This window comes from Eumetopias jubatus, unplaced genomic scaffold, assembly GCF_037043125.1.
Source record: "Eumetopias jubatus isolate StellerSeaLion01/CBP00866 unplaced genomic scaffold, mEumJub1_p1.0 scaffold_1, whole genome shotgun sequence".
NCBI lineage: Eukaryota > Metazoa > Chordata > Mammalia > Carnivora > Otariidae > Eumetopias > Eumetopias jubatus.
Window position 1 is genome coordinate 132,525,908 of NW_028274807.1, and position 11,639 is coordinate 132,537,546.

Here is an 11,639-nt window from a genome sequence, read left to right on the forward strand (position 1 = left end):
TGGCAGGAGTGGGAGTGGGAGAGATGAGAGTGGTCTGTGTTCCTCAGATTGTCTGACGATGTTGGCAGTGCCTCACATGAAGAGCCTTGGTTTGGCACCGGAACTCCAGAGTGGCCTCACCTGAACCCGGAGCTAACCTGAGCATATGTGCTCTTTCACAAGAAAGAGCTTGGGTGCTCAGAGTTTGAGCGCATATGCTCAGTCTGATTCCTTTGTTCGTCCCATGTCTGTAACTGTGGCCAGTGATGGCAGAGTGACGCCATGTCTCCATTCTCTCTGGAACCTAAGTCAACCTACCCTCTTCTCATGCCCTGCTCCTTGTCCTAATGTTCTTACCTCCTGGGGCAACTGTCACACATTCTTTTCTCTAGTTACCATTTGCGCAAGAATGCATAGCCAGAATTCTCTGAGAATCTGTGACGGTACCGATTGGAACCTCTCCACAAAGCTAAGGTTTCCTTCTCCAGTGGAGAAGGAAAGCCATTGCGTTTTTAAGGAAGACCTTTTACCTTTGTGTGTTATATACTATGTTCCCTTGAGTCTAGAAAGCCTGGCTATTACAATTGGTGTGGGGCGGTGCCTGGGTGGCTCAGCCAGTTAAGCTGACTGAGGCTTCGGCTCAGGTCATGGTCCCAGGGTCCTGGGATTGAGTCCCACATCAGGCTCCCTGATCCACAGGAAGCCTGTTTCTCCCTCTCCCACTCCCCCTGCTTGTGTTCCTTCTCTCACGTTGTCTCTCTCTGAAATAAATAAATAAAATCTTAAAAAAAAAAAAAAGAATTGATGTGTGTATATTAAGTGGTGGCTCCCTCTTCCCCCCTGCACAGAAAGCTGTTACTATATTGATGGTGCACCTTATAATTGAAGGCATCCTAGAAGTCAGGGAAGACAGTCATTTCAATGTCCTTCCCAGTCTGGTCTTTCCAATAACTGAGTTAAGCCACACATGATTTTGAAAAGGTTGTCTTTTTATTTATTTTCTTTCCGAAGTAGTTCTGGTGCATGATGCCATGGCTGTTGCTGTTATTACTGTTATTATGTTAATTTTAGTCACCAGTTCATTCCCAAACCCACTGAGTTTGATTCTGCCTCTCTCACGCTCCTGTAGGTATCAAAGGTCCCCATGGTCACCTTATATCTACCGTCCATGGAGATGTTTTTGTCTGTGCATCTCCTCATGTTTGTTACATGTTCTCTGCTGAAACTGTTGACCACTCTTCCTCAAAGGTTTTTCCTCCTTAGCTTTCCTTTAGCTAATCTCTACCCACCTTCTGCCTCCTCCCACTCTAAAATGTCCCTTATTTCTGATATTCTGGATATGCTGTTCCTACTCACCCACTCCCTCAGCTCCAATTGTCATCTATATCTGCACTGGCCAATAGGGTAACCGTGGGCTACATATGCTTCCTTATATTTTTTTCATTTTATTTTATATATTTTTAATTTAAATTTTACTTAGTTAACATACAGTACAATATTGGTTTCTGGAGGTTCCTTAAATTTAAATGAAATAAATTTAAAATTCAGTTCCTCAGTCACACTTCAAGTATTCACAAGTAGCCACATTTCAAGTATTCACTAACCACATGGGTTCACGGCTGCCGTATTGGACAGCAAGATGTAGCACAATTTCCTCACTGTAGAATGTTCTATTGAATGGCCTGGTTCTGTATGCTAACAATTCCCAAACTGTATCTGAAGTCTAAAATTCCTTCTGAGGTCCAAATTTATAGCTAACAGGCAGTTACAGAGGTAAGGTGGGAACACAGTTCAACCTTCAGTTATTCAGGTGTTTTTGCTAACATGAGACATTCAGCTTTTGTGTTTGGAAGTAGGTGATAGCAGTGGCTCTTAACCTGTTCTCTGCCAAGGACTATAAGGTAAATGACAACCCTCTGAGCCCAGATTTTGATAGTATCCAAAAATATCTTGCTGGCAGGTAATGCTGAACACTGATTTGAAATCATTGCAACTATTCATGATATAATAGCAATGGCCTGCCGCTTAGAGAAGATAGGCTGTCTGTGGAGACCATTTCCAGAAACCAGTAGAATATGGACTCCTTTGTGTGCTTGCCCGTCCTGCCTCACTTGCCTTGAGCTTCATCATCCTTCCTAAAATCTCCCTGCAACTAGTCCTTCTGTCACAGCATCAGCTTTTCCACCTTCCCCAGACCTTGACCATGGAGTTAGCTTTCTTCCTGCGCTTATCTCACACATAGAGGCATCCGCCACCAGATCTTGCTGGCTTCGTCACTGAATCCCGAATCCCTCCTCCCCTCCCTGGTCCCATGACCCCTTTGGAAGGTCAAGGCTTTGTGATCACTCAGCTGGATGACTGCAGTAGTTCCATCCCTTTTTTCACCAAACCTCCTACCTTCCGCTATCTGAGTAGCAGCTGCAATCCTTTTGCCCTTATTTGAAATATTTCCCTGCTTCCTCAGGACCTACTCAAACTCCTTAGCAAGGCATTCTAGTTACCGTGAATTGCTTTTCTTCTCCCATTCCTTACCTTTCCCTTCCTACTGCCATCTCTTCTAAACGGTTCCTGTCTTCATGGTACATATCACAGCCCTTTACTCCATGAAGCTTTTCCCCCAAGTTCTTTCTTTTCACACCCCAGTTGGTTGTGATCTTGAGCTCTTCAGCGAGGTCTATGTCTATATCAGGAGTTAGCAAACCCTGGCCCTCAAGCCAAATCTAGCCTACCTCCTGTTTCTGGACTGCTTGTGAGCTAAGGATGGTTGCTACGTTTTTAAATGGTTGAAAAGAGCAATAAAAAGAAAAAGAATATTTTGCAGTATGTTAAAGTTATATGAAATTCAAATCCCAATGTCCATACAGAGAGTCTTATGGGAAGGCAGCCATGCCCATTGATTGACAAATTGTCTATGGATTCTTTTGTCTATAATGTCAGGTTTCAGCAGTGGTGACATTGACTGTATAGCCCATGAAGCCGAATTTGTTTACTCTCTGGCTTTTTATGGAAAACGCTTGACAATGGCTGAACTTTACTTCTGTATCTATATACAATTTTTGAAATACCCATGACACTTTGTTTGCATCTCTATCATTATCACTTGGCTAAGTTTACCTAATAGTTGTTTGTTTCCTCGTCTTTCCAACTACCTGACAAATCATAAGCTCCTTGAAAGCATACATATTGAATTTATTTTTCACTTTTGTGTCCCTAGCTAGCACTTAGCACAAAACCTTGCACATACAAAGTGCTCACTAAATATTTTTATTGAAGTGATAAAATATGGTTTGGTATGCAAAATCACTTCAGGCAGGCTTAACTTTAGTGTGAATTATAGCACATTATGATACGGATGATATGTGATGTGTATATACATTCAAATACATGCACAGTACACACATGTATCACAAACAAATGTAAATATTTATATCTGCATAGTGTTTAAAAACAGAAGCTTTGAGATTTCTATAGAGACAAAATTGATATAATAACATGGAAATAGATTATGATGTTTATCAGATATGGACACGCATTCCAAATATTTTATATTTGAAATGTCACCCATGCTCCCAATTGAGCTGTGGTATTTTCCTTATCTGACAAATGCTTAATCCTATTGTAAGTGGTGGAAACAATTACTCATTTGGGCTCTTATATTTTCTGCATATTTGTTCTTGTCAAAGAGTGTGCCTTTGACTATCAGTTCACACATTTGTTGGATGAAGCGATAAACAAATAGCAAGTGTGCTGGTTGCAGGATGATTTAACACTACATACTCTTGTTTCTGCAGTCCAGAAGACTGTCAATGACCTATCTTTCATAGACCATGTGCTTTGATTTTTGCCACACTGGCAAAAGATTCAGCTACGTAATTTCTTTTGGGCTCCTTTGGCCAAACTGTGCATATGTTTTGAGAAGAATGGCAGGAGTTCGACATGTGTCCATGGAACAGAGCCCACACTGGTTGATACACCAAAAGCTTGGACCCACATCCTCAGCCCTGGGAGCATTGTGGTGTCATCTCGGGAGAGCCTCATAAGAATGGATGAAGAAAGAGGCAAAAGGGAGGAAAGAGTTACATTCAGAACCTTCTAACTTGTGAGTATAATTTGAAATGTTAAGGATTGAAGTAGTTTGGCATGTAAGGACTTTGAATATTAGACTTTGGGAATAGTCTGATTAGTCTGTGGCTTTTGTTCTCAACCTTTTTCTTTTTCCCCCTGCAGAGGCCACATGATGAACAGTCATTCACACGCAGACATTAGCTAGACTTTGATCCCACCCTTACCAAGGCCACACATTGTCGCTATGCATCATCCCCCAACCCTATCAATTTGTAGGTTGGAGATGGCTGTCTACTGGATACGGATAACATGAGCTGTGGACGGCATGCAATTCTCCAGGTTAGTGGCAATCCCGCCCCCTCCTACCCACCTCTACTCAAAACAGTATGTTGGAACCCAAGGGGGTAAAAGAGGCATGATTAAAGAGATAATTTGAATTCACAAAGTTTTTGCTAATTTTAGTTCAGTATTGCTTGTCATAAGAAAATGCTGACCTTTCATAAGTTATTTCACATCTGCCTATACAATGTGGTTGAGATTTGCTGATCTATAAAATCAATTTAATCCTGTTATCACAATTATCAATAGCTTTTCAAAATGTTTTGATTATACAAATAATACATTATTGGTCCAGAGACAAAAATAAGCGAAAGACACTTGCACACAATTCCACTCACCAAAGATAATCAGAGTTAAAATAATGGGAATAAGAAATGCTTTTCATCAAAAGTCCAAGCAGGTGTGTTAATTTTTGCCCAAATGAGATTATATGGTGTCTACAACTTTTTATCTTTTTGTTCAATAATATACCTTAACCGTATTTCCATATCCCTTGATACACATTGAAATCACAATTTTGGATAACTGCCAGTGTTCCACTATATGGATATACCACAGCTTGTGCAGCCAACTCCCTGTGATGGGACACCGTGGCTAGTTCCCATTTTATTGCCAATGATGCTATGAGAAATCACTGAGCATTCATCTTTTCACACTTGTCTAAATTATTTCCTTAGGATAAAGACTTGGGAATAAATTTACCAATTGGAATAGTAGGTGAAATCCCCGGACATTTGACATCATTGCCAAATTACCTTCCAGGTAGTTGGTACCTAATTGTGTCCCACAGCACTTTCCCTACCTCCCCCACCCCTGACCAGATATTATCATTGTAAATATTTTGAAAAAGAAAAGGGTGTCCCACTATTACTTTTACACTTCTAATATTATTTATGAGGTTAAACAGGTTTTGTGTGTGTGCATGTGTGTGCATAGTGACTATTTTGCTTTTGGATACATTGTGTAGCAGTTAAGAGTATAGGCTTTGGAATTAGGAAGTGTGGGTCCTTTTCTGGTTCCAATATTTACCAGCTCTGTGGCCTTGAGCAAGTTACTCACACACCCTATATTTCAGCTTCTTCATTTATAGAATGGGGACATCAATAGTGCCTTCCATACCAGCTTGCTGTGAGGAATAAATAGGATATATCATATAAAATACCTTAGCATAGTTCCCCGAACATAGTAAACGCTGATGAAATGTTAGAGGTTGTGCGAGAGATTGTCAAAGCATTAATGACATCCGCTTGTATCTTCCTAGGTTACGTTGGTATGGCGACGAGTCAAGGGCTGCTTTTATGGACTCAGTCTGGCTTGGTCTAGTTTGACAAGAAGTCGAGGGGTGCCTGAGAAGTTCAAGTGTGGGCACAGCTACAGGCTGGCCTCAGAACCATACTAGCGTTCCTGCAGAGCCCTGGAATGAGGGGAACCCAGGGTCTTTCCATACTATGTTTCTGAGATTATATAAGAATTGAGTTTTCTTTGAACCTGTGTAGGGCTTCTTTCCATCATTTCCTGAAACACTTGCCAATACCTGAACTGAGCCCTACTGTTTAGGAAAGAAGCCCTGGCCAAAGAAGAAATTGCATTTGAAGGAAGCAGAAACACTGCTAGCGCCAGAAGTCTCCTCGAACAGTTAGAGTCCGTGGGGCTCATGGACAAAGAGGCCAAAGTCCTAGCCTTACTGATGGCCACAGAGCACATGTGGCCATTATTTTAAAGACATTTCTTAATCCTGTGAGAACTTTTCATCCATCTGTGTGATTTTCAATGTAAGTGACCAGCTGCTTTAAAATAGCTTAGGCATATGACACGGACACTCAGTACATCTTGAGAAGCAGGAGGGAATTCATTCCCTTGAAACTGCATCTCTGTCATTTCTGCAGGGTTCACCCCGGAATTCTCATTCCCCAAATCATCTCATGTTGGTAGGAAAAACTCCTTCCACTCCACTCTTAATCCAAAGAAACGGCACCTTTTCATCCCTGAGCTGCTTTCTTCAGGCTGTCCGTGGTTGCCTTTTTTAGTGCCATTGAAATCTGGGTTGGTTTTCACCAGGATTGCAGGAGAATACGGGAATGAGAAGTTTCAACGCAGATGTAGCATGCCTCGGAATGCAGGTGAGAGAGGACTTCAAGAGATTTTGAACCTGGCTTGACCTCGATTTTCTAGTGCCAACCTAAATGCAATCAATAAGCCAGCCTAGTTAAGAAATGAGTGATTTGGGAGATTCAGGAACACTTCAGACTGGATCAGGTTATTTAGCACAGGTGTTTTAATAATTGTAATACAGTGAAAACCCTCACGCTGCTGGGTGGCCCTCAGACTCACAGTGGGTGCCGCCTGCTTGGGCCCGGTTCTGTCCTTGAAGACAAGGGGAATTGGGAGCCTGCAGTAATTTCAAAGCCTGAGCCTCAGACTGAAAGCCGATAGTATTTGAGTTCTGGCAATCGCTACACCTTTGTCTGGGTTGAGCTTGAAGCCTGTGCTTTCTGGAGGCATTTCTTTGTAGCTGCATTTACAATTAGCACATTGAAAAAGAGGGCTAGAAGAAGGGAAAGCTACACACTATGTGGGAATCGGAGAGCCTCCCGAATGCCACTCACTGCATTTTTTTCCCAGGGAATCTCAGGAACACATGAAGCACAGGTGGCAACGTGATGGAGGGGAGGGTGAGTGTAAGGGGGGGTGATAATTGATGGGGGCCCGGAGTCCAGACCGCAGCTGTCCCCAGGTGCACCCAACTGCATCTGTTCTTCCGCGAGGTACTAGGCAGTAGCAGGCTTTGGATTATTGAAGCGGGGAAAAACAAATCAGGAAAGTTAACAAAGCTCTTGGAGGAGGAAGGTGAGGAGGTGTGATTGCCACATCTGAGGATGGAAGCTTTCAGGAAGGGAATAAATTGCATCGGGGGGTTGGCAGCTAGTATCAGAGACACCTCCCTTCGTATCACCTGTGAACTTTGTGGTTCTGAAAAAGGCGTGCAGGTGGAGGGGGAGGACTCTGTGGCTCCACACTGTCCCACTCTTCTGAGCAAGCTTTGGATTTCACCATGTGGTGAATTTGTGTGAAACATGGACGGGAATGACAAAACTGAGATCAAGTTGCACCCTTCCTATCTTCATCACTCTGATTTTCTTTTCTTTCTTCCCCCTCACCTCCCCCCATCTTTATTGGGACTACAGGAAGGAAATAGAACTGTCTGCAGCTACCAGGAACGTTCTCCCAAGCCAGTGTTCCCCCCAAGTCTCCCTGATGCAATGATATTGGTAAAAGAAATAAATTCATTTACTGGATGTGATACTTAATGCAGGCCTGAGTCTGGAGTCCCACTGTCTGTCCTGAGTCAATGAGGAGGAAGGCCAAATTGACAACATTGGAATGATGGGAAACCCAGGCCATTTGTCATCCACAATTCAGATCGTATGATATATTTTTGAGATTTCTCCTGACATAGCTTATATTGGAAAAATCTTGAAAGGTCTTCACAATGTAACAGTAAAATCTGACTGTGAGGAAAACTGGTTATTTCGCTCCTTTTTCTTTTTTTTATATATATATATATAACTTTTCAAAGGCGGTGTTAAGGGTTTACCTGCTTTGATTTATGGGAATATAAAGACATCGTAAGAGAGGTTAGGTCAGAGTATAATTGGAAGTTTTCTTACTGTCTCATGTTGCTTCCTACATTAAGTGACTGTGGCAGATAATTTTTTTCATGGAGTAAGTGGCTAGCCATTCAGAGGGAGGGGTGCTGAAGGAGAGGCATGGCAGATCCATGGAGAGGGTATTCTCTGCACTTTTAAAGTATATGATGAAGGATAAAGTGTCTTGGATGCTAAACAAATATTAACCAAGGGCAAATTCCTCAGAAATTTCTAAAGAATTCTGATAACTCTTTACTATAATATTTGGGCTTGAGTTACTTTTATTCTTCTGCATTACTAAAAGTATATCAATTGGTATATTTAGCATATCCAATATATACTTTTTAGCTGTATAGAGCAAAAATTAAGGGCTTTATTTCAAGAGCAATGAGAACAAAGCAAGTAAAGTCAGTCTACAGAACGCTTTGGAATAAGTGTATTGACTTTAGGTCCAGAAACAACACTTTTGTTGTCAGCGATGCAACCCAGGCAGTTTTGAACATTTGGTACCAATGTTTAAATGGTATTCATGATTGATGCTTTGGTAAACTTACTGAGTCCATCAGATAGCATGCTTTTGGCTGCAAGTAACAGAATATGCTATTAAAAGTGGATTCAATAATGAGAAGAATTTGTAGGCTTGAAAACAGGAGCATTGGAAACAGACATTTCCAGGATTTATTAAATCAGTGGCCCAGAGATGGTACTAATGACCCAGGTTCTTTCTATCTGTCCATTCCCCTACCTTCAATGGGCTGGCATTCCCCCACCCCCCAGGTTTGTTTCTTCAAGGAAACAAGATGGTCTCTGTGGTCTTAGATGCTACATCCTTACACAACCATGAAGAGAGACAGATAAGAGGCAATTTCTCCTTAAGTGTCTTCTTGGTCAATGAGGAAAACTTTTTTTTCCCCAGGGGCTCCTTTTTTTTTTTTTAAGATTTTATTTATTGGTCAGAGAGAGAGAGAGAGAGCACAAGCAGAGGGAGTAGCAGGCAGAGGGAGAAGCAGACTCCTTGCTGAGCAAGGAGCCCGATGCAGGACTCGATCCCGGGACCCTGGGGTCATGACCTGAGCCGAAGGCAGGCACTTAACAAACTGAGCCCCTAGGCATCCCTTTTAAAAGCTCCTTAGCCGATATCCCTTAGAGTCTCATTGGCCAGGGTTGTATCACATGCCATTGCCTTAGCCAATCACTTGCAAGAGGAACAGAATTACCGAAAAAAGCTTACACTATTCAAGACATTGTGCATATTAAATTCTGACATAGCTGTTTTCATCCTGGGGCACTTCTATATGCCATATCCATACTTCCTGATCCAAAGAGAAGAAATTTAAAAGATAATTATTATTTGATAATAAAAAGATGTCTTTAAAAAGGTAGCAAAAACTGTCTAGTATCATGCACACATAACACCACCACTGCGTTAAACTTTAAACTCCACATAAAAATAGGAAATTTCTATCTGGTGCAATGTATCTCCAGTACATGGAATAGTGCCTGACAAGTACTAAAAGCTCAATCAACATTTGCTGAAGAAATAAATCCTTGCTCCATATCCATTCCAGAGCCGCACTGGGTCCACCACTCATGTCCTGATTCTCTCATCCACGAACTTCCCGCTAACCCTGGTCCATCCGGAAGCCTTAGTACATTCCTCAGCCAATACCTGAGCCTTATCCATTCCTCACTCCATCACTGACATTTCTCTACCCAGCTCCAGTGTAACCTTGCTACCTCTCCGAGACTTTTCTATTTATTTCCAAGAGCTGTTGATAGTATCCCAGGTGTCCATGAACATTTCTTGCACAGGTTAAACTCTATGTCCCTTAGAGCTATGTCACCAATGGAGCTGTTTGGGAGAGATACCCTGATAAAGCCCACGGAGGCTGATACTTCCCCTCTAGCAAAAAAAATCATGGATGCTTGTACCGAGGGGGCTGTGTCCCAGCTCTCAGATCAGACTTGTCCAAGTTGGGCTAGGTTTTCAGTGGTCCTCACGGCCTCGGGATCACACTGTGCTCTTGCCAGAAAAGCCAAGAAGGCTCCCGTTCTCATGGTGGCCCAGTTTCTCATATAAGCAGCAAATAGGTATTCATTGTCTCCTGACGCTCTTCATTTTCTTCCCATGAGACACTGAGCCATGGCCTGAGTCCCTGGGGCCAAGGACTGCCCTTTGTATCACAGGTCACTATCTGTCCACCCTCTTTTCTCATTTCCTAATGCACGACTGCATGAATTTGCTGGGAACACCAACAACACGCTTAGGGTTTTTCCTTTTCTCCCTTCCTGAAAAAACTTCAGTGCTTACTGCAGAAGTGCAGAGACCAGTAACAGGTACAAGGTATCAGAAGCACCTGTAGAAAGGACCCAATCCCTGACTGTTTTGACAGCTCTTTCATTCTATGGTTCTCTGATTTGTTAATTTGTGAGCAATGCTGAGTGCCATTACAAATGCTGTGGGTGCCCTACACACATCCTCACCGTATTTCCCTCTACAAGATCCCAAAGCTGCTTATGTAAGCACTTTGAGCTCTCTCTGGAGGGCCCTTCCTCTGGTCCCTGGAGGATGGGTGGCCCAGACACAGGGCAAATTGGAGACTTCATGTCCCTAGAAGCAGCTCTCAACAGGTACACAACAAGGAGTTAGCAGATAGTGTCTGACTCCTGAGGCCCCTCAGTTGGGATAAGTCTGAGGTATATTCCAGACTAGTTTTCCACAGATCCCCAGGAGCATTCTCAGTCGTCCACAGTGATTATCTCCTTGAAGTGCACATTTTACTGACTTCTATCTCTCTTTTGGTTTTTTTGAGGGGGGCGAGGGGCAGCAGGAGAAGGAGGGAGAGAATCTTGAGCAGGCTCCACACCGTGGAAATCATGATCTGAGCCAAAATCAAGAGCCAGACCTTAACCGACTGAGCCACCCAGGCACCCCTGTCTCTCTCTCTCTCTCTCTCTCTTTTTTTTTTTTTTTGGTCTCACTTCCCCCTACACTTACTAGAGTTTTCTGGGATCATGTTCCAAATAGTCTACTTGCACTCAACTCCTTACATCAGAGTCTGGTTCTAGGGGAACTAAATCAAGAGAGTATTAAGCCTATTTGGATTAACTCAAAAAACCCTCACTTTCAAATGTACTTGGATTGATATTAGAGTTGTATCCCCATTATGGACCAAATTCAAGGGACTTCAGAGGAGAATAATTTCTCTGTGTTAGTTTCAGTAAAGGGCATGAGATATTTTGGAGACAAAAAAAAAAAAAAAAGACAATGTGAATGTGAATATTTCCAAGAATAATACCTGGAGTTTTTGTGACATTTTCTCCCTTGTTTATAAGACATATTCCTACAATATAAATGTACAGGAGGTTTTCTTTAAAAATTTTGACTTTCTTATGTAGTGCTTCTGTTGTTGACAGTAACTCCAACTGCCTCTTGTTTGGTACTGAAGTTCATACAACAGACTATGAGCCAAAGTTAGTGATTAACTGTTTTGAAAGAATCTCCCAAAATACACTTGTTTGTAATATGTCTTGCTTTTGTGTCTCAGGTGTAAAATAATTGGCATTTCATGCCCAATTTGCCTTTTGCTAGCGATATGTTATGTACAG

The 11,639-nt window shown here is 42.2% G+C and overlaps 1 protein-coding gene across 12 annotated transcripts in view; it reads left to right on the forward strand.

The window, feature by feature from the left end:
- The window catches only part of LOC114205552 (uncharacterized), a 126,486-nt gene extending 115,488 nt beyond the window's left edge, over positions 1-10,998 (forward strand). For 8 of the 12 annotated variants that reach the window (XM_088026362.1, XM_088026348.1, XM_088026375.1 and 5 more), the window contains 3 exons: positions 3,771-4,078; positions 4,207-4,383; positions 5,645-10,998. Coding sequence is in view for 1 of the 12 variants with exons in the window: in XM_088026375.1 (XP_087882501.1) it covers positions 3,771-3,803 (33 nt within the window). In the remaining 11 variants the exon portion in view is untranslated. The remainder of the gene's footprint in view (positions 1-3,770; positions 4,079-4,206; positions 4,384-5,644) is intronic. The other 4 variants (XM_088026369.1, XM_088026365.1, XM_088026366.1 and 1 more) reach the window with 4 other exon arrangements.
- Positions 10,999-11,639: the final 641 nt, after the last annotated feature.